Raw genomic sequence first — 22,654 nt, 5'->3', positions numbered from 1 at the left:
GAATATAAAACAGACCCTGAGGACAAATAACCTACACATTGTATTTAAATTTGGTTCAGACGTTGGATAGAATAAATTATTAACATGACAGACTGCATGTTGTCCTCTAATGACAGAATAGAAAGCCTATAATAAAAAATAGATCATCAGCCTTATCAGCAGCAGACTGATTCATAAACCAGCTCTGACACCTCCTCTATCCGCTCTGCTCTGTCTTTTTGTAACCACCCACTTGAACCGGAACCTTTTCCCGGGATTTGCAGCCCTCCCTATCGGTCTATCGTCCCGACAGCCAGCAGCCACAACACCGCTCCTCACGCACCGTGCGCCCCGAAGCCGCACATCTCTGCCTCCCGGAGCGGGAATGCGTCCCGCTGTACCATGCCTGGGATAGCGGCGGTGCCAGATCGGCCCGGTCCATACATCAGCTTCTGCCGGTGGAAGTGACATATTCATCCTCTTGTGACAGCCTCGACGACTGACAAGCATCCAGGGGCGCTGCTGCACGGATGCACCCTGTGCGCTCTGGTGATCGGCGGTGACCGGCTCGCCTCGGTGGGGTTGGTGACCCATCGTTCTGAGGAAAAAGGAATCGCTAACACCCACCTCCTGCCTCCGGGTGTCCAAAGATGGGGAGCACCACCTCTTGCTGCGTGTCCGCCAGCCCCAAGCTCCGCAGAAATGCTCACTCCAGGCTGGAGTCGTACCACCAGGAGTCGGATCTGAGCAGGGAGGAGACGGGATGCAACCTGCAGCACATCAGCGACAGGGAGAACGTCGACGGTAAAAAACATGATCAGTGTTCAGGCTTTCACCATGGCATGAGACAGGAGGGATAGTAAGAGGAAAGCAAAGTGATGGAAGTGGTTTTGGAGGTGTTTTCAGAGCTGATAGGAGGAATAATACAGATAGATCACAACCCAACAGTAAAGTAGTGCCTAACTGAGCCACAGAGAGAGGCCACTGCAAGTCAGAAGATTAATATCATCATAAACAGAAGGATACACTATAAGTAGGAGTGCTAGTGATGCTGAATGGTTCCTAAATACCAAATATTGTAACTTATAATAGATTAAAATAGAGTAAACTCACCAAAACATGACAAATAATCAGAGCACTTTCATAAAAGCGCCATAAGTCAATAAAAACAATACAGCCTGACACAGAATATATAGATTTACACACAGTTTTTTTGCAATGATACCTCACATGTGGTTGTCAAATGTGTTGTGAAGGATGTGTTACAGTTTAACTATAAACTTAATTGTCCAATAAACATCAAGTATCTTTTTATATCTATACCAAACCATTCACTGGAATAAATGTTGGTAAAGTATGTTTCTGGAAAACCACATCCGAGTTAAAACTTTCATTAGGTTCGGTTTCTATTTTTCTCCTGCCACAATGCTTTTGCTGTGGTAAGGTTTAGGCACAATAACCACCCGTTAGGGTTAGAAAAACATCATGGTTTGAGTTAAAATTCCTGTTTTTGGATGCCACAAACACTGCTGATGGTCACAAACATGGCTGGTGTTGGTCCTTAATCAAAAATATCCAGTGGATTCACGCTTATAGATTGCAGTTGGCGGCTTTCCACCACCGTACCCTCCGTCTTCTGATATGAAAATGAGGTAATAAACATGTAATGCCGTTGTGATATGACTCGTTTTGTACAACAAGGTACATAGCTTGTGAGACGTATATGTGACGTTTCTGTGGTTTGCCGAAACATTAACTGCTACATTTTATCCTGGTGACCGGGCTGGGCGATGTAGACATACAGGTCAATACTGGCTGAAAATATCGACTAACCGATATATGAGTCGGGCTCTAAAGTTGAACACAGTATTGAACAGTAAACACACGGTTTAGCCCTCTGAAAATATAAAAAATAAACATATCCAGCATGTTATAGACTGGTGACACTGTAGGCTATAATAAACTTCTAATAGCCTTCAAAATAAGACACGAGTCGTCGAACGGTTGAATCTTGGATGATGACTCCTGACCTCGCCACCTCTCTCACATCCTGTAAGAAACGTCTGCTGCCTCTTGTTCACGCTCGTCTCTCTGTGATATTGAGCGAGTGGCAGAAATACATTATGTCAGCCATCAGTGCACATGCAGGAGTCATGTGTGCGTTTTTTGAACTCCCATGTGTCCTTGCAGAGAGAGATATGGAGCCGCGGACAACATCCTGTTCATGAGGGCAGACTCCTTTGTGCTGCTCTTTGTTTTCGGCCTGTGCATGAAAGAAACTGCAACTATGGAACGCAGCCCCCTCCACTGACACATGCTAATATGCATTACAATTGACCCATTCACACTGGAAAGTGTCTACTAAATGGGTTGCCTATTTCCAGCCAGCAGCCGACCATTACGTATAAATGGATTTTCTCAGAAACTGTAGAAGAAGACCCGTCAGACTCCCTCACAGGCCGGCAGGGTTTTAAATTTTGCTTTTGCATAATACACCATCAGAAGGTCTGCCTTCATATCGGGTCAATAATTAATGGGCTGTAGCAGAATCGATATATACTGTACACGCATTTCATTTTCAGATCTCGTCTTGAGTGGAGGTCGCTGGTAACACTCGACAACATCTATCGTAGCCTCTAATGGACGGTTGCTCCTGGTGTTAAGGAGTTATCACGCCAGGCCGGCTGATCTCTGTGTTGCCACCATCAGTATCAGTCTTAAGAAAGGCTGGTGTATAAATAAAGCGTCACTGATATAATTATAAATATCTTTCTTGGGTGAAAAGAACTGGAAAGACATCTTCTGATCTATTTATTCTGCTGTAGTTGTGTGACAGCATGACGGCACTGATTCAAAACTGTAAATGACCGCTCAAACCAAGCATATTTAGTGAAGCCAGTAACTTTTTTAAGGGTTTGTTGTGCCTGAAACTGACTAGGTTGTTGTGTTTGGGTTGAAATTTCTACTTCTCTCCTGTCACAATGCTGCGCTTATGCTCTGTATAGGTGTAGAAACAAAAAAAAACTTGGTTAGGGTTTGGAAAAATCATGGTTTGGCTATAAAATACCTGTTTTGGTCGCCACAATTAAGGATGGAGATGGTCCGACTGCCTGTAAAGTCGCCATAAAAACAGCTGAGGTCAAACATCAGGCTGTTGTCCGATCACAGGTAAAAGGTTAAAGTGTTTGTACCTGTTCTTAATGTCCACCATTGAAGTTGTGGTGAAATGCTAACTGTCGTTGACTCATCCTGTCTGCCTCTCCTGATCTCAGCTTGTCACTCAAATAAGAATAGTTGGTCCAACGTAAAGGTCAGTACACCTCAAGTGAAACTGGGTCCGTGGCTGACCCCTTTCACTGTACTCAGCAGGTGAGAAGCAGCTTGGCTCGTAGCATTGTAGCTTCAATTGTACACAAACTGCACTACACTTTTCCTCGACCGGACACTTGCTAGTGCTACGCAAACAAACTATACAACCCATCATAAATACTTTTAAAATGCTAAGCGAGCCGCTGGTCAATTGCAACACACTGGCGGAAAGGGCGAGGGCAGATTATCAGCTGGTTAATCGATCACGGATGGTGTGTTTCTCTCAGACGGATAAAATCAATCGATGATAAAATGCTAAAATGGGTCGCCAAATATACTTAGGCGGCCGTTAATACACCCGGGCTGACAGCCCAAGTGAAATATACGTGTGGGAAACACTGCAGATTGGTGCCCAGTCACAGGAAATCATCTCAAAACAGAAGGTTGGATGGGTCTAGATGGCTTTTTGGAACAAAACTCTACAAACGTATTAATCGTTGGACGCAGTCTTGCCGTCCGTCAGTGCAGATGAATAAAGACTATTAGGCATCGTGGCTGTTGCTGCTCAAGTGAGTGGTTCCCTTTAACAGCGCTGTCAGCATGGCGGTAGACCTGCTTTCTACTGAGCAGTGATGTAACTTCCCCTTGTAAACCTGAGGAGTGTATGCCACTTACATAATGTATGCCATTTGTGATTGCTATTAACTGGAGTGCTTCGTGTTAAAGTGAGTGTTTATATTGTTATGGCTCCAGCATACCTGGAGAGGCTGGTGTGATACCATTGACAACATATAATAGCAAAGTAGAAATGTTTTCAGATATATATATATATATATATAAATGTGTTGGATCATTACCTTTGAGTGTGGAGCCAGATGCTCTCCTGACAGAGTGGGAAAAAGTGACACGAAGACGGTTCAAAGACAGATGACTGACAGTCGACCGACGCTTCTTGACAGGGATAAAGACGACTTGTGCCGAGGCGCCGTCTGTCTCAGCGGGCGCACTGATTGAAAGCGGAGCGTGTCTAATGTGTTGGCTCTATTATGAGTTCACAGACAGTATGATGGAGATTAGCGAGGCTTCATTATGATCATGCAGCATCAGAAAAAGTCTTCGACCCCCCCCCCCAAAAAAAAGAAAAGCCCAGAGAGGCAGCTGTGAGCCTGTGTCAGAGCAGATAGGAGAAGCCACCAGGGACCGACGATCGCCAAGAATTAACGCCTCAATTTAGAGTGTGACGGTGCTTTCAAAGACATCATCTGTTCCTAATTGAATGAGCTAGCTACTGCGCAATAAAAAAAAAGTTCACGAGTTGTAAGTCAACTTTGATGCAGTACAGTTTGAATGTGAGACGTCCACAGAGAGGTCGACCGGCGCCACGGCAGGAGTGTAGTGAACACACGAGGTGATAACGCCTCCGAGGCGGCGCCCGTCGGCACGTACGTCCCACTCTTGTGAATGTGATATCTCAACAACGACACGAGGGAATTTCTCCAGATTTGGTACAAGTGTTCAGTTGGACTCAAAGATGAAGTGATTACATTTTGGTGGCAAAGGGTCAAAGGTCAAGGTCACTGTGTTCTAATGGCGTCTCGTTCTTGTGAAAGCCGTATCTCAAGATCGCATTGAGGGAATCTCTTCAAATTTGGTACAAATGTCCTCAATGACATTTGGTGGCCTGTTTTTGCCACAACTCAATAATTCATAGATAATTACGATCACATTTTACACAAAGGTCTGATAGGATAAAACTTAGGAAGTTATGACATTTGATATCCAAAGGGTCCAGAGGGTAAATGCACTGTGACATCATTTTCTGCTAAAAACGTAAAAAATGATTAGATCAACAGTAAAGCATCGTCAGCCAAAACTATTGAGTCTAGACTGATGCCTGCGCTTTGTTATTAATGTTGAGAAAATGTAATTGAAATAATTCAGTTTTTGTCATATTTTACTTATGATAGTGATTATCATGCTTTCAGGATGCACCTTTAATAAGAGCACAGAGTCACAGTTTGCCTGCAGAGATGTGAACACCAGGAGAGGATGTGCAGTTCTGGAAGTGCTGCCTCACTTTTGAGCCGAGTCTTACAAGCTGCTTAGCAGGTGATTTATTATTTCTTGTTTGGACAAGCTGTCACACATAAAAAAGCATTACAGGATCCAGTGAGTCATGGTAAAACCTGGAGAGATTGTAGATTTTCCTTTTCTGGAAATATCATCAGAAAAGGTGCATTTTGGCGCTTGATATTAAAGTAATTGATTACAACATGTATATTTAACCAAAGCTTGGCCGCTGGCATTGACTAACATGTGTGCTGTATTATATCAGAATGAGTTATTCATGCATGGAAAACAGTATCAGTAGAGTTTCAGTATCAGTAAAGCTGCACCTTGATGAATGTTTTCCCATCATGCCTTGACAGCAGACAGTTGTGTATCTCTCAGTGTAGACTATTATGTCACTTTGGGGGGGATTTTAGACTCTGTGTCCTGAAATGACGTCCCAGCACCCTCTGTTTTTAAGAACTAGATAATCGCGTCACTACATAACACCATCATTTCACTGACCCCGGGGCCCTGAAGCCCGTCCAGGGCTGAACTGCTGGATAGAGTTTCAGAAAAGAGATTAATTTGGGAGAATGACGGTTTTTTTTCTGCTTAGCTGGGCTCATATTTTTTTTTTTGGAGATTTTGTCAGCATGTGTAATCATCCTTTGGAGCTGTTGGAGGTTAAGTGCCTTCGTGAGCGTCTTATAGAGATAAGCATCCTGTTTTATGTGATAACATTTCTGTTACTGTTAGACTAATGCCTCCTGCAACAAATATTGGGGCACTGTGTTAATACGAGATAAAGACAAAGCCTCTTCATAGGAGTTCAGAGAGTCGGTCACTGTGTTTTATCTATGGGTGAACACAGAGGTTCTGGGAACTTTTGAAATGTAATTTTAAATGCTGACAAGTTGACATGTGCGGCGTGCTGCAGCAGAGGAGAGATGCTGTATATAGAGAGACACCAACGCAGCTGACTTCCCACCCTGGAGGTGGAAGATGGATGGTGTGAGCGAGACAGAGAGACAAAGACGTCATATGATCTGCCTTTTCTTTGACAAAGCCTGCTGTGTTTCTCTCTCTTAAGATGACTGTTGTTTCCCTGAGGCATCGCACATCAGCTGATGCTCTTTTTAGGTGCAGTGTGTGGTGTGGTGTTGGTTTGGTGAACTTTGTGTTGTGATAGTTGCTGGACGTTGGCTTGTTTTGCTCCAAAATGGCCCACGAGGTATATGATGCAGGGACTCTTGGCTTTCTTGGCCTGTTTGTACTTAAAGTCCTTTAACATTTCTTCTTTATCTTTCATCTTTGTAGAGCCGTGCAGCAAACCGTGGGAATTTAAGGCTGATAACTCGTAGTTATCAACCACTGCGTTCATACACTTTGTCCTCAGCAGTCCGTCACTTAGAAATCTCAGATAGCTGCATCTTATCTGGCTTTTTACCTTTCAACCCTTATTCCTAAGTAGGTTGTCTGTGACTTGTAATGTCTGGGATCTATTTTGTTGCAATAAATTTAGATAATTTTACTGATTTGCTGTTAAAAGCCTTGAAATCGCTGCAGTCGAGTCCCAGGAAAGGCAGTGTGTTCAGGCCTCACAAGCAGAGTTGACAGGCGAGGCAGTCGAGGATACAACAGCCTTTTATTTAGTCTATTTCTGGTTAAGAGTCAACAATAGGCTTTTAGGCAGAATTTAGGCAGAACAAATTAGGTGACAAGGAAGGCGGGCATTATTCAGAAATAGGAAAAATAAATTACAGCAACTCAGGGCAACATCGACGTTGGGGGAGAATATAAACCCGCACCAGCGTCTCATAGGGAGCAGGTGTGTAGACATGTGACCAATCAGGTGATGGGATAGAGCGGGAAAACACACAGGTAGGCAGGTCAGGAAATGCAAGGTTGAAATGATAAGAGAGGTTAGGACTGCTTTGCAATTACAGTGCAGGGGACATGATGAAACGATGAGGGGTGATGAGCTGAGCTGTTGCACTAGTCAGAGGAGAGAAGAGATAATTTCTGCAAACCATGCATATGTTGAAACTTTATGTTTCTTTAGGTTTGATTTTTAACTTTATGTTGTGACAGTGCTGCTGCAGTGTGGCCTATTTAGGTTAATGCACAAAAAACACATGGTAAGGGTTTGGAAATTATCATGTTTTGCCTTAAAACACCAGGTTTTGTCGCCACAAAGCACGGCTTGAAATGTTAATCTGGCTCCTGAAAAATATAAATTTTTTTGATTCAACCAACATGGCTGAAAAAAGGACCCGACGTCTCGACCCGTGGTCTGTTGCTCGGCAGTCGTCTCACCCCAGTTGTCACACTGCCTCCTGAAATGAAAGTCAGCTCATGTACATGTAATGTGAGCATGATACGACATGTAGTGTAGAAATGTGAATATGGGAAGTATTTGTGGTTTGCAGAAACATAAAAATGCCAAGCTGCTCATTATCTTGGTCAGAACCGGTGCAACAAACAACGTGTTTGGTCCTGCGTGATGATCCTTTTCATCAAGACCACAGCACGAGGTGTGTTACATGTCAGCAAACTGAAAAACACAGATGCAATAAGTGAGAAACGGAAAGTATTTTCATGCTTTTAGAAAGCTAGGTATGTCATTAAGCTCTTTTCCAGAACAGCCAGCACATAAAGAGATGGAAACAAATGAAGAATTGCTTTCCTACCTTCGAAAAACAAACATATTTTCCCCTGAAATAACTGCCCTCAAATGAAGATCTAATCACAGTGCTGTTTTCCAGCGGTGTGGTTTCTCGGCCATGACAGCAATCTTAAAGTTTGGTCCGGGGGGATAAAGTATATAAAACAGTTTTGCTGAAGTAGCACAACACAGCTGATTCTTTCCACTGTATAAGCCACATCAGGCCGCAGTACTATTTTTACAGCAGCAGCGGCAGCAACCATGTGTTTCACCAGGGGCAGATGACTGGCGCAGCTCACCATGCTGGTGAAGTGGAAACAGCTCTATTAAAGGTTACAGTTGGAAATATTGTGAAAAAACCCCAAATCGATGGCCAGAAAGCAGCAAATAGAGACCTCCTATTTCTTCCTCTCCCTTTGTTGATGGTGAATTATTCCTTTCAGGGTCGGGATATTCACAGGGGAGGGTCCCGGTTTGATTTATTGACTAGTAATGGGAGGGTAATTTAGTCGCTGGTCCGCACGGAGACCACCTCATCTCACTAATTATCACATCAGAGAAGCACGTCGGCTTTGAGCCGTCGAGGCAGAAAACACTTGAAAGACAATCTGATTTACATGAAGAAGGACGACATCTTACAGGACAGCGTCAGGTCTCATTACAAAAGACACTTTCAGCAGGCACAGCTGATTTGCGTCATCTGAGCCGACCAGGATTACAAGCCGGGTGAACACGTCGTTTTTCAGTACATGTATTCATAGGAAAGGAAGTTTAAAGGTGCAGTATGTAAGTAACGGCTACCTGTCGAATACATACTCCAAACCAATAGGGGGCAGCATGTTGCAATGTCGCTGCTGCAGCACTTGGATCAACCCTCTGGGGATCAATAAAGGATTATCTAATCTTATATCACCAGAGTAACTATTAACTGTAGCCAACGTAAGCTCAGATAACTGTGCAGCTAGCGGCCGTATTAGCTGGCTCTGCCATACAAAATAGATAGGGGCTAGCTGGTTAGCATGCTAACTTCAATAGATATCTCTGCAACACAGTACATGGACGTCTTTGACAAAACATAACGTACGCATTAGGCTATCAGTAAACATACTACTACCTCGACCAATCTCGTAGCAGCCAATGAACAGTTTGCATAGACACGGTCGGTGGTACACTTGGTACAAAGTGAGAGGATAATTGTGTGTGTGTGTGTGTGTGTGTGTGTGTGTGAGATCCGCTTTCCCAGGGAACTGCATGTATGTGCAGGTCAGTTGTATTTGTTTAAGCTCGCTCTGTTACCGCTCAGGTCTTATGGTCCTTGTATGTGTGTGTTGAAACAGTATAAGGGGGGTTAGGATAACATCCTCCTGCTGTTTGATGGGTGACATGATAATGTAGATGGAACAAATGTGCAACATGATAGCAGGAGCTTTAAAACGATCAACCTGATTTTTTAAAAAGGGACATTATTAATCTCTCACTGACCTAAATGTGTTCATATTACAATAATCAATAAGTAAATCGTCTGAATCCTCTAGATTATTTATCTGGCCATTCTGTAATTAATCTGGATAACATATCAGAGTCCACTAACATGAGAAATAAATATCATTCACCTGCTTATATTGATGTTCATCGTCATGAGGGCACATGCGACAGTGTGTTCAGTCCTCATTCAGTTCAGCTCATATCATCCGGCCTAGTTCTGATACACTGCAAAGATTAATAAGCATGACTGAACAGTGAACATGTTCATTGACTTCATGGGAGCGAAGCAGGGTTCATGCTACCACGGACTCCAACAATAACACTGGGACCACATTCATGTCGGAGCACATTGTGGATGTAACTCAAACAGTTTTCAGAGGCAGAGCTGCTCTCGAGATGGAAATAATCCCAGAAGGTGAAGCCGAGGCTACAATATAGAAAAGACCCATAAGTAAAAAAAGAAATTGCAACAACAATTGTTTTATTTATTTGTGACTAGTTAGCTACACAGAGCACTTTAGGTCCTGTTTGAGTCCAATATTTTTCTCCCTTTATCTTAGATATCTGGCTTTTAGATGCTAAGAGGTACATTGTCTTCAGTAGCCGCAGCTAGCCGTTAGCCTCTCTGCCATTTTTGGTTTGCAGCTCAGCTCGACTTCTTTGAGCTTCAGAAAATGGCTTTTATATTTGAGAGCTGTGAGATTAAACCGTAGCTACAGTTTATGTTTTACAGTTCAAACGTAGACTGTGTGTGGAGCTGTGTGGCCTAATGAGCTAAGCTAATAAGCATAAAACTCAGTAGAAAGATGACAGATTTTGTCTTGTAGGGAACTTGAGAAATGTCTTTGGGCCTGTGTCTTCTGTTATATCTGACCCTTTGAACATCTGAAAAAAATATTGGACTTGTTATAGCCTAGTTCTTTACAGTGTACATTTCAATATCTTAATCCTAATGTATCACAAAGCCCTGAAAGCCATTTGATGGTCAGACACAAATGTTAAGAATTGGGGAAAAAAGGACAGGACTGATCCTCAAAACCAAACAGACAGTGGTAACAGATAGCGGCACTGTGTTGCTGATGCTGCCACATTTAGGGAGACACTGACGCAGCAAGATGCTTTAAAGAAGCAGATACAGAACTAACCAACAGGCAACACTTGTCCATCAGCAGCCCTGTTTGCTGCCTGCCTGTGAGCTGTGTAGCAAAACAAGTAACCGATGTACAGTGAGGGGAAACGCTCGGGATCCTGTCGATCGTCATTTGGTTCATGCACAAGGAATATTGTGACAAATTGAAAATTCAGGGACATTTTCTTTTTTTTAAGAGAACCAAATAAGTACAATATTAGAAAGACAATAGGTCAATTGTGGGTTGGTTCATTAAGAGCAGGGTGCGCCTGTTGTTAATTCATTATGTAAGAGCAGTAAGGCAGACAGGTTGGCTTGCCAGCTGATAGGTTAGCCGAGCTTCTCCCGTTTCACTGTGCAGATGCTGACCGCGAGTCTTCGTTAAAGTTTACTTGCGGTGCCGAATATCACATATCAACACTCGACACCAGCTGCTGTGCACTCTGGGATTTCCAGTAGGTAGGCCTAGTAGGGCGGCTCCTATCAGATTTGTACAGAAATGCTTTTATCAGTCAATCACAGGGGATGTGTGGCAACATGTTTGTTTGTCTGACGCCTTACAAACACAAGAGCGAGTCGTGATCATGTAAGACACAAGTACCTCTATTGTAATATTGTTTTACATGTATTGTAATCAGTAAAAGTGATAATGAAATGCAGAAAACAACATTTGGAAACACAACAAAGCGGGGATTTAAAATGAGTGTGATGATTCATAATGTTTCTTTCCTTTCTACAATCCCATTAACTTGCATTTATATTCAATACTGAAGCAGCTGCATGATCTGCAGATGAGTGTAGATTAATTTCAATAATCCAGTAATTTTATTTACGTTTGATATTTGGCTGGTTGTGGACCTGACATCAGCGTGACCCTTCTGTAATACTGCAAACTCAGGTCTTTTAAGGCACATTTCTTACATACGGCAATCATTGTGGATTTGCATTAATCCAAAATATTGAGTCAACGAGTCTGTTGAGAGAAAACATTTGTTGATGTTTTTCTTCACTGGCTCGTTGTGGACTGAAGGGAAAAGCTGACTGGCAGCCCGAGACTCTGTTTGACACCTGCGTCATAGATTTGACACGTCAGCGGCACCTGACAGAAATGACTCCACAGTGACTGGAAGTGAGTGTTTGTGCAATGACATCTGACTGTTTTTTTTCCTGAAGGATGTCATTGTCCACAAAGCACATGCATCAGTATGTAAAGACAAGAAGAAATACTGCATTGTGTCAACAGGCTTGGCTAACGTGATGGCAGGCCGCTTGTGGAAGAGTTTGTGACCACAAACCCAGTGTTTAAATATCCGTTGGCACGATCATCAAACATAACTCTCGATGGGATGATTGAAAACTTGTTTGTTGCCAGCTCTTTTTGCTTTACCACATAGCTCCACACCAAGTACAAATAATTCTTGGCTGCGAAGGCTCATGCACACCTTTGTTTTCTTGTAGACAGAGAAGAGAGAGATCCTGCATACCGTCATTTTTAACTTTAATTGGAGATACAATGTTTTGATCCGTAGACCCTCAGGTCTATTGGTCAGGTCTCCAATAAATGTATTGTGCAAGTAAAAGGACAGTATGAGGGATCTCTCTCTTCTCCTGTCCAAGTATCGTCATTTGAATTGAAGCAATGCTTCGTATTATCTTAAACATAATCTGTACAGACACTAAAACACACATTCAGCATTTCTGTAACCATAGAAACATCTATAGCTGCACAGTGATATAAAACAAATCCACTAGATTTACTAATTTCAGTTGCAGTAGCGTGCAAGGTCCATGAAAGTAGTTCTACTAATATAGACCGGAATTACTTTCTTGGTCCATTTCAAATCCTTTATGTTAAAACTCTCATTCCCGCGGGGGTCACTGACCTGACACGCCAGCTCATTAAGATCTAATATGTGCAAGTGTTGAAATCGTGCCGGACGCGGCGATACTCCTGATTACTGTTGCGTAAGGTGCTCAACCGACACAAGTCTAATCCAAGCTCAAGTCCATTCAGCCTGGTGGGGCCGCTGAGGCCAGAACTAATCAGACGTGTTTCTGAAAATAGTGAAAAGAGGCGATGTGTTCGGGGGTTCTGGAGGGTTATCTGCTGGGGGGGGGGACTAAGTCTTAGGGTTCAAATGAGTTCAGCAAGCGCACAAAGAGTTTGTATTTGCTTCAATCATCATGACCAGCAGGTTTGTCGAGTGGTTACCTCTGTTAAGAAAGAGGCTTCTTTGGAAAGTCTCACCGGGCCACATCCTAATAATAACATGAGTACACACACGTTATATGATTACATGTGCACACAGTCACACCCATCGCTTCCATCGTTCCCACAGCCGTCTGTGTCGTTATTCATTCATCGCTCTGTCCACTGTGCCACGTAAGCACCGTATTAGATTAATATTTACATTAAATAAAACATGTTCCTGCTGTCGGACACAAGGGCTTTACACCACACAGGAAGTTTCGAAGACTATAAACTGAAAGGTTTGGAGATATCATGATTAAAATGAGTGAGTGTTGTCCCTGTTGCTAGGCAGAGCCATTCATATTCAGCTGAGTGGAGCCTGCAGGGTGGTCCGGTGGTTAAAAAGAGAGGCCTGTTTGAAAAAGACAGCGAGCGACTCTGGATAGGATCGTCGAGACGCTTCTGTTAGATAACAGCAGTGACATTTTTATTTTAATTCCCCCCTCAGTCAGTTGGTCCCACAGCAGCTGCTGTCAGGGAGACAGATGATCGGCTCCGCCGCTCTCCAAGCGTCTTCGTTTGTAATCAAATCGCCCTGGATCTTAATCTGGGTCTGCTGCAGTCGTATCGTAGGAGTCAGAACTTTTGGCAGTGCCGACTGCATGCCGGGCATTTTTAAATGCTGATTTCACCGAAAGCGACCACTTTGAAAGTATCTCGCTTGATGGAGCGCGGCTACTGGGTTTCATATTTCAGGCTAAGAGGGCAAAATACTGAGGATGCTCTCCTGTCAGTTATAATTATGCTGCTTTTATCAGAAAGATCTCAGTGGAAAAACATTTTCTTTGTGTAATTAGAGTAGGACGACGTCACAGTTTTACACTGTAGCATGTTTTGCTTCACTGGCTTTGAAAAAGGCGACTCTAAGAGGAGAGACAGTCGTCCCTTTCAGTTAATATTTATCCACCGTTATCCGTCTTATCGACGTAGCTACTGCTATCTACAAGGACACAAGGCAACAAAGCATTTGGCGTGTACGATGAGGGCACATATTTGGAGTGCTTCCTCTGGTTTATGAGATGCACACACACAGATGCGTCAGCGGCTCATGGCCTCGGGCCACGATGAGGTCCAGATTAGCTTTTGGATGGGAGCATGAATCATGCCTGGATGTGTGTGTGAGTGCAGAGGAACAATAAATAAACATGTAGTCCTGTGAAGGGAAGCACACGGAGAGCGGTAGTCTTTAAAGAGACAGCTTGATTTCAATAACATTTGGTAATCAAATAATAATCATCATTTATTAATCATTATTGTTATTGTTATTTAATTTGTTGTGTGCTGCTGAGCTGCTGCTGCTCACTCACATGTTTGTGTTCCCGGGCAGCTGCAGCTCGGCTCCGGCCTGTCCTTTCTGTTTACGTGGATTTACGTGGTTCTGCTTTGATAATTATCAATAAATACGATGACGTGATTTTCCTGCGTCCCCTTTGAATGAGCGGGAAAGCTCGAGGGGGAAAAGAGAGGGAGGGATGGAAAGTGAAAGAAAAGTGAAAGAGAGGAACTCCCCCTCACCTGCTGTGTGTGTTCTCCATGTCTGTGACATAATCTACAAATACGGACATTAAAACTGCCATGAAATGCAAACACACTCACGGTGGTCATGCTAACATGCTGATGTTTAGGAGGTATGTTGTCATCGTAACATTAGCTAGCCTTGTGGTAGCATTAAACCCGAGGCTGAGGCTGATGGGATTATCATTAGCAAGTAATTGGTCGTGAATCGGCGCTAGTAGCACATGTTTTAGGGTTTTAAAGTGTTGAATCGACTAACTGACTGACCAACCAAGGCTGCAATCACCAGAGACGTGCTGAAAATGTTATAGAGTGTGTATGTTTGACCTATCAGCGCTCTGCAGACGTAACATGGCCATTTGTTGCGATGATGAGCCAGTAAAATAATTTTTTTCTGCCCTCTAACACAGAAATCAATTGCTGTTGCTGTACTTTCATTGAAGGAACATTAAAGTGGACTGCAGAACTGTGTGTTTGCCGTTTCAAAAAAATTGTACACATGCTGTCCCCTTTGTGTGTCGACAGAGCTGAATATGGAGTACAATCCGTCGGACCATCCGCGGGCCAGCACCATATTCCTCAGCAAATCCCAGAACGACGGTGAGTAGCTGTGTTTCTCACGGTTTGACTGATTTACGAGTTTAAATATTGAAATCAGTGACACCGAGTGAGTCTGTCTGAGGAAGAAACATTTGCTTGTAGTTTGACGTGCATTGTATTGATTAATGCGATCCAGATAACGAGGCTCTGGAAAGAAAATTCTTCGAAACACATGAGAGATCCGGCCTCAGAGCAGCTTCTTTGTGGCTAGCTGATGTCTGCAAATTTATGCCGTTGCCCAGAAGGCATCTGACTGATAGCTCCAGCGTCCTGTGGGGGGGGGGATCAGTCATACTGTGACGGAGGAGATATTAACATGTTTTTTCTCAGAGCCATAAACAACACAGCATGAGACCATCGGGTTTTCTTCGAGGCCGGGGGGAACAACCAGGAAGACAATGCAGCCTTTGTTCAAGTAGACGAAAACTGCATCTGATAAATGCTATTTCCTGTTCAATTTAAAACCCACAGCATCATGCAGATAGTAGATGATTTACCACATCGTATTTGGTATTAAATCTTTTTCCTGCACGGGCTTCTTCATCAAGTGATGCCAGGTGATATCACCTGAGCTCCACTGTGGTTCAAAAACTTCATTTAAAGCAGTTTGAGCTGCATTTCTTGAAAAAAAGGTGCAAGATTTGAGTAAAAAAACATTTTAAATTGTTTTATTTGGCTTTGGTTTTTGTCTTTTTGGGTTGTTTGTTGATAATATAACAAAAAAAACCATCATATGACACTGGCCTTGTCCTTTTCACGCTTCGTGGCTGGTAACTTCTTGCACCCTGTCCGTCACAGTTTCTATATATCTATGAGCTGTGAGCAGTTCAACCTAAAACTGATTCTCTCTTCTCAAACTGTTTAATGTCCGGCTAGTTTTAAAGTCTGAATGAGTCAAAAAGTTTCCTGGGAAACAGCAAACACGTGAGAACAGTCAGATAAATGAAGATGATTGTGTAGCGGAGATGTTTCTGTCTTCCTCTTTCGTCTCTTGGTGTCACCTACCGGTCCCTCAGATCTATCTCGTCACCCGTCGGGCCTCCCATGTTCGGTGACGAGGATGCTCACTGTAGTTTACGTTCTCTCGATCAGAGTTTTGGCCCCTCTGTGTTTTGCATATATGACACTCGACTACACAAAGTACTCCACTGTCATCACTTTATCAGAGTCAGTGACTGTGCTGCAACTGGAATAAGGTTTGTTATTGGTTCCTCTTTTTTCCAGAGGTGCCCTACAGGACCGGTGAGTAGCCCTGAGTGTGACGTTGTCTCCCTCTGGTGGTGTAACAGCACTTTTGTTTCTTCAGTGAAGCTCTGAATCTTCCTGCTTTTCTAACTCATTATTTAAGTGTGACCAGCTTCTGTCCCTCTGTTAACATTAACATATTAAAGTGTGTTTACTCCTCGCTGTGTTTTGCTTCTCGTGTGTGTTTTTCTGGATGGTAGCTGCTGGTTGTTTTGCTGCCGTCAGTGCAGAAGAAATGAAATGTACTGACCGACCTGTCTTCCTTCTTTCTGCAGTGAGAGATAAAAGGAAAAGCCTCTTCATCAATAATGTAAGTGTGCAGTTATTTCTATCGCTCTCCGCAAATTTAAACCACATTTAGTGTTACTTCTTATTCAGATAGCCCCATTAAAGCTCAGATTAACCAGTAATTCATCGCCTTCAGTCACAACCAGCAGGTCTTTTTGTTGTTTCTTAATGGACGACATGCTGTTTTTTAAAGGAAGCTGAAAATGTAAAAACCATCCTCAGTTCGCGTGTTGCCTGATTCTCATTCCCTCTGTGCACGACAGCCTGGCATGCTTTATGTGGGTCAGATAAAAAACATGCTCTCTCTAATAACAGTCACTATGTGTGTGTGTGTGTGTGTGTGTGTGTGTGTGTGTGTGTGTGTGTGTGTGTGTGTGTGTGTGTGTGCAGCATGGATCGTCGAGGAGGAAATACAGCTCCTGCTCCACAATCTTCCTAGATGACAACACAGTCAGCCAGCCCAACCTCAAATACACAATCAAATGGTAAAAACATGATGAAAAACTCTCCGTCACATTTAATTTATCGTCTACAGATCTGTTATTTAAACATAATAACACGTGTGTTATTTTTTCTCTTTGACAGTGTAGCACTGGCGATTTACTACCATATAAAAAACAGGTGGGTCAAACAGGATTTTCTGTTGATCCTGAACTGTAATCTGAAATCTTGATTGTTTGCACAGTACGATAGACTACAGGGTAGAGTTACGGTATATGTTATGACATTTTTATTTTTATTTTAGTATTTTATGGCATTTTCCCAGTATATGTTTATAGTTTTAATTTTGTGTTTTTCTTTTAAATATCACAAAAAATGTGCTTGATTCTCAACAATATCAGGGTTTCCTCTTGTGTGGTGTGTCTTTATGAATGTGATAATATTTGTAATGTTTATAATATTTTGGTTGCGCTACTAAAAAGTAAAACACGAGATCGAAACATGTTGTCATGAAACATAATAATATAAAAAAATGAAAATGAAATGAAAAAATTTTGAAAAAAATGTCAGAAATTAAATTTATTTTTTATTATTAGGAAACTACGATTTAAGTACTATTAATAAAATATAAATGTAATGTTTTCAGCAGCAATCAAACACTATAATGCTGTAATCATCTGTAGTAAATAATGCACAAATTTCAGCCTATAAGAATATTTTTCACATCCATTAATTTACATTCATGTATATCTATTAATATCCTGACATGTTTTCTACTACAGTGACCCATTTTAGCATCTAGAAGCAGTAAATTGAGTTTTTTTTATTAAGATTTTAATCAACCATGTAACTGTTTACTTCTCACGGCAGGGACACAGATGGATTAATGCTGCTGGATATATTTGATGAGAAGCTTCACCCTCTTTCAGTAAGACTCCATCAGTTTATCTTCACATCGTGCACGGCTGTTAAATTTGTCCCCGTTTGACGTTTTGTAATATGTCAGTGTAGTTACTGTGCTTTTGAATCCCCCCACTTATGTCCTTTCTTTGACCCTTCCTATTTCCTCTCTTCCTTCGTCTTCCTCCCCTCATCTCTTCACCTCTTTCTTCTCTTCCCTCTCCTCCCTTCTTCAAGAAATCAGAGGTGCCGTTGGACTACAACCAAAACGACCCGGAGCAGAAGCAGATCTACCGGTTTGTCAGGACCTTGTTCAGCGCCGCTCAACTCACTTCTGAGTGCGCCATCGTCACACTGGTGAGATTTTTCAACCTCCTCCATCCTCCTGTGACTCCTGTGGATCATAACATAAAACGCTCATATCAAAATGTACATCCTGAGCTGCTTCTCTTATGCAAAACAAAACACACGAGCAAAAGAAAAAGCATTGCCAAGTGTCTTCAGAAACCTTTCCAGTGGAGGTGTGATGTGCCTTAAACTGTGCCCTCACACACACACACACAGTTTGTGTTTAGGCCCGTGGGGGAAATTGCACCCTGATGTGTTGAGACAAGCCAGGGATGTGTGTGTAAATTGGTGATGAGAGTGTGCATCCCAAATACCATGTCGTCAGTGTGCGTAGGCGGATCTCAGTCACCAGTTATAAATGTAGGATGTCATACGGGGAACGAATGAATGTATACCGCCTGACATCACCGAGCAGAGCATGAAAATAAATAAGTCAGACAGATTAGATCATCCGAGAACTTATTAGGTCATGATGGTGAAGATTCCACTATTATGTTCCTCATGGCTTTTGAAAACGTTTTTTTACCGCCCTCCTTTCGTGCCCAGTTGTCACAGACGTCTCCTTTATCCATGTGGCTGTGCAGGTCTACCTGGAGCGGCTCCTGACCTACGCAGAGATCGACATCTGTCCGGGCAACTGGAAGAGGATCGTTCTGGGTGCTATCCTGCTGGCCTCCAAGGTCTGGGACGACCAGGCCGTCTGGAACGTCGACTACTGCCAGATCCTCAAGGATATCACCGTGGAGGACATGTGAGTTTATTTTAGCATCAAGAAATGGGATGTTGAGGATTTAAGATTCATGTTAGGATTAGGTTTGGGTCACTGGTATTAACCCCTGGACACGTTAGAACAAATGTGTTAAGGAAAGGCCGGCTAGTGTTGACACTGGAGTGGGTAAAAGCATGGACTAATGCAAGGAGGCAGATATTTATTACAGAAAGCCAGCAGTGAAGTCAGGGGAAGCAGAAAATCCTGATTTCGTGAGTGAAACTTCAGCTCGTACCTCTTCGACAGGAACGAGTTGGAGCGCCAGTTTCTGGAGCTGCTGCAGTTCAACATCAACGTGCCGTCCAGCGTCTACGCCAAGTATTACTTTGACCTGCGATCGCTTTCAGAGTCCAACAACCTCAGCTTCCCCCTGGAGCCGCTCAGCAGAGACAAGGCCCAGAAACTAGAGGTGAGATTCAGCTCTCTGTCTTAATGTTGCTTTTCTTTTTCCTTTCCTTCCATTTTATTTTATTTTTTTTACGTTTTTCCTCCCATTCGGCAATAACATCTGAAGCCACTGTGTAGAATTTGAAGATTTCTTACCTTACCACCAGTGGAAGTATCAAAAAAGACAGATACGTACCTAAACAAGTAAACAGGTCGGTTGTCAGTGACTCCCATAAAGATATTCAGTATATGACCATTTCCAAAACCACATGAATATTTCTGTGTACAATGCAAACTGGACCTTTTGTCGTACAGTCACAGTTTTGGTTAGTTTTCAGGCTACTGCGTTGGGTTTAGGAAAACATAGTGGTTTGTCATGTATATGACTAAGGTTAACTATTTAAGTAAGTTTAAATAACTCACCGTTGAGTTTTGGTTTTTATATGGGACACTAACAGCAGCCTCCTGGGTAAAAGTCCTGTCCAACTGTCCACCCTGACCTCCTCCCTGTGCGTACTCTGTCAAATGACTTCCTCCTTTGCTGCTGTTACACTTACTACGGCCACTAGAGGTTGTTGTCAACAGATGTAAATATGGAAACGAATACAGAACCCAAATCAGAACTAATTAAGCACAGAACATGGAAAAAATTTTTCTCAGTCTCCGTTTGATGTGCAAACAAGACAAACATGATGACTCTCGTGTGCCATAAATTTCAAAGATGTTGTATTTACAAAGAAATTCTACAAAGAGCGTCTTTACTACCCGAGACTAAGTTTAATTCCAAGCGTGCTTTATGCAAACAGACGAGGCAGTTACTTTAATGATTGCACATCACAGAGAAACACTTAAAAACTCTTTCCGTGTCCTCTGTTCAGGCTATTTCCAGGCTATGTGATGACAAGTACAAGGACGTACGGAGAGCCGCGAGGAAGCGCTCAGCCAGCGTGGACAATCTGTGTGGGATCAGATGGGTTCCTGCAATCCTCTCCTAACCTCTACTAATCTGCTATGTACTGAACGCTGGCATCAGACCGCAGACATTGAAGCAGAACAACATGGTTCTGTTTTAAAAAACTTCAGTTTGGATACGGAGACGGAGAACTTGGTGGAGCAGTGATTGAGCAGAATCACCCTCTGGACCTTACACCTTCAAACTGGAGGCAAGACAGTTCCTGTATCTAAGTGAACACGATGCCTTCAGAGTGCCTCAACTCAGAAATGAGTTTCTGGTTGTTAAATCATCTGTTCAGATAGATCTGGCTTTGGACCGATAAAGAAAAATCCTGGACGAGACAGCCTTGAAAACTTCCAAGGACATCGTGAGCACGTCGTAGTGTATCGGCACTCAGTGTTCTGGTTCAGTCCAGATTAATCTGTCTGGCTTAATTTGAAAAACCTGACAGAAACCTGCCTTTGAGACGGCGCTGCAGCTTCACAAGGAAGCATGTTATTTATTTCAGTTGACCATGTGCACTCGTGTGAGCAGCTGCAGCCGCCTCAACCCCGTAGTAAGACGCAGAATCAAAAACAGAAACAGTAGCGTAGCACTGGAGTTTCTACCCGTTATTTATTCACTTTGACAGGTCTTGGGTAATAAACAAGTGTTAGCAAGTTTTCCCCTTTTGGAAAACCTTCATATTTAAAGGTTTACAGTATTCCTAGCGTACCTCTCAATACTCAGGTAGTCCGGTTCAATCTTTGGATTTAATGCGATGCTCCACGTTTGAATATAGTGAGGGCTGAAACACAAAATATGACCAGTGACACATTGCAGATGCAGCCCAGAAAGAATAAAAAACATTCTCAGAGACGTCACTGATACGTTCCTATTTTGGGAACTTAATTATGGACATAATCAAGCAATTAGCACCACATTTCCTCAGACTGTTTAAAATTAAATAACGCCAAGAGGTTCTGGTTGAACACTCGTCACATTTTGGAAACATCCTAACGTGACTGACGAGCTAACTCAAAAGTTTAGAAAGCTTTAAGTAGGGTGAGCACACGTCTCTGGTGACATCTGGTGGTACATCTGAGCATTGCACAAAACTCATCATTTCAAGGTTGTGGTGATTTTAAAGGGTCAGTTCACCCAAAATTCAAAACAAAACATGCAGTGGTATTTATTGGGATTGAGATGTGATGATTTTGACGGAGGGTTTTTAGTTATTCAGCATCAAAATATACTTTTACTGTAAAAACTCAAACTTTAACCTCAAACCAATGGGATAATCACAGCGAACAGATGGATATACTGGTCTAACAAGCACACACAGCTCTGCTTTTTTAAAAATAAAATGTATTTATTCAGTATTATACAGCTAGATAACAATACATTATATCTACATTACATTTGGAGTCTCACCTCTTCACAGGGCTGTGATCAGTTTGACTGATGTTGAGTGATTTAACTTGGATTGAAGGAATACGTACGTCCATGCATGTAGTCATATCTTGAGTAAAGGCTTTAAAACAGCTCTCCCGAATGTCTAAAACGCCCAGTAGCTGAAAAATACAGGGGCACACTCACTACAGAAAGTAGTCTGGTCCAGAGAAAGCTGTACAAATGCAGGTGTGAGCGTAAATACATGACCTCATGAGATCAACAATCCTACAAGAGTCTTCTGTGTTGTTTTCAGCAGGTGGTTTATTGTTGGAGTGTGATCTTCCAGCGATCTGCGACCTCTACCACCTGTGTGGTCTGTCGATCTGTCCGTGGAGAACAGCTGTAGTGTAATCCCTCAAAATTCAGATTGGTCCAGATTACTGAAAGAATAGAAATACGACACTAAAGGTGTGTTCATTCAGCACAAATGTTAACTTTCATTGCCTTTAAAAGTCTTTACACGTAAAAAAAAAGACAAATATGGAAAGAAAATTGTAATAATTTCAGCACACTTCATCAATACGATGTTCGTTTTATGAGGACGACCCCCTGACTGCTGAGCCAAGTGTTGAAACTGCTGACAAACGGATTCTTTTGTATTTCTATTGTACATTTAATTTAAATCTAATTTGCTACTGGAAAAACAACTGATCAGGTTTTCATGTTTTTTCCCCTCATTTGTCTGAAAACTAAAAGCACTAAAATATAATTATTTTGCAGATTAACTTTGTATAAAGACTTCATCGTGAATTATTTATGGATGTGTTGATTTGTGTTTTTAATGAAATAAAATACTCTTGTCTAATAATTCTGTGTTTTAACACGCGATTTGCAGATTTTTTTGTCAGGTGACGATGACAAGACGAGTGTTTTGTTTCACGCCTGCTATGACTTCATGTCTT

General features: G+C 42.4%; 1 protein-coding gene across 2 annotated transcripts; it reads left to right on the top strand.

The window, feature by feature from the left end:
* The first annotated feature begins 243 nt into the window (after nucleotides 1–243).
* On the top strand, nucleotides 244–22,567 carry LOC311266610 (cyclin-Y-like). 2 transcript variants are annotated; one of them, XM_084369040.1, is made up of 11 exons: nucleotides 244–783; nucleotides 14,911–14,985; nucleotides 16,210–16,227; nucleotides 16,506–16,540; nucleotides 16,909–17,003; nucleotides 17,104–17,139; nucleotides 17,830–17,887; nucleotides 18,097–18,216; nucleotides 18,792–18,958; nucleotides 19,223–19,385; nucleotides 20,242–22,567. In XM_084369040.1, the coding sequence occupies exons 1-11, from the start codon at nucleotides 630–632 to the stop codon at nucleotides 20,356–20,358; spliced, it is 1,038 nt and encodes a 345-aa protein (XP_084225166.1). In that variant the 5' UTR covers nucleotides 244–629; the 3' UTR covers nucleotides 20,359–22,567. The 2 variants fall into 2 exon arrangements, with proteins under 2 accessions (XP_084225166.1, XP_084225167.1); XM_084369041.1 differs by lacking the exon at nucleotides 16,210–16,227.
* The last annotated feature ends 87 nt before the right edge of the window (nucleotides 22,568–22,654 follow it).

The sequence above is a fragment of the Pagrus pagrus genome (assembly GCF_965226575.1).
Source record: "Pagrus pagrus genome assembly, chromosome: 12".
NCBI classification, from domain to species: domain Eukaryota; kingdom Metazoa; phylum Chordata; class Actinopteri; order Spariformes; family Sparidae; genus Pagrus; species Pagrus pagrus.
Note: the sequence above shows the minus strand (reverse complement) of the source record. Positions and strands in the feature narration are given on the sequence as shown.

Coding starts and splice junctions, on each gene's coding strand:
- LOC311266610 (XM_084369040.1), top strand. CDS start 630: ATGGGGAGCACCACCTCTTGCTGCGTGTCCGCCAGCCCCAAGCTCCGC. Junction 784..14,910: donor CGACAGGGAGAACGTCGACG/GTAAAAAACATG, acceptor GTGTGTCGACAG/AGCTGAATATGGAGTACAAT. Junction 17,004..17,103: donor CTCAAATACACAATCAAATG/GTAAAAACATGA, acceptor TCTCTTTGACAG/TGTAGCACTGGCGATTTACT.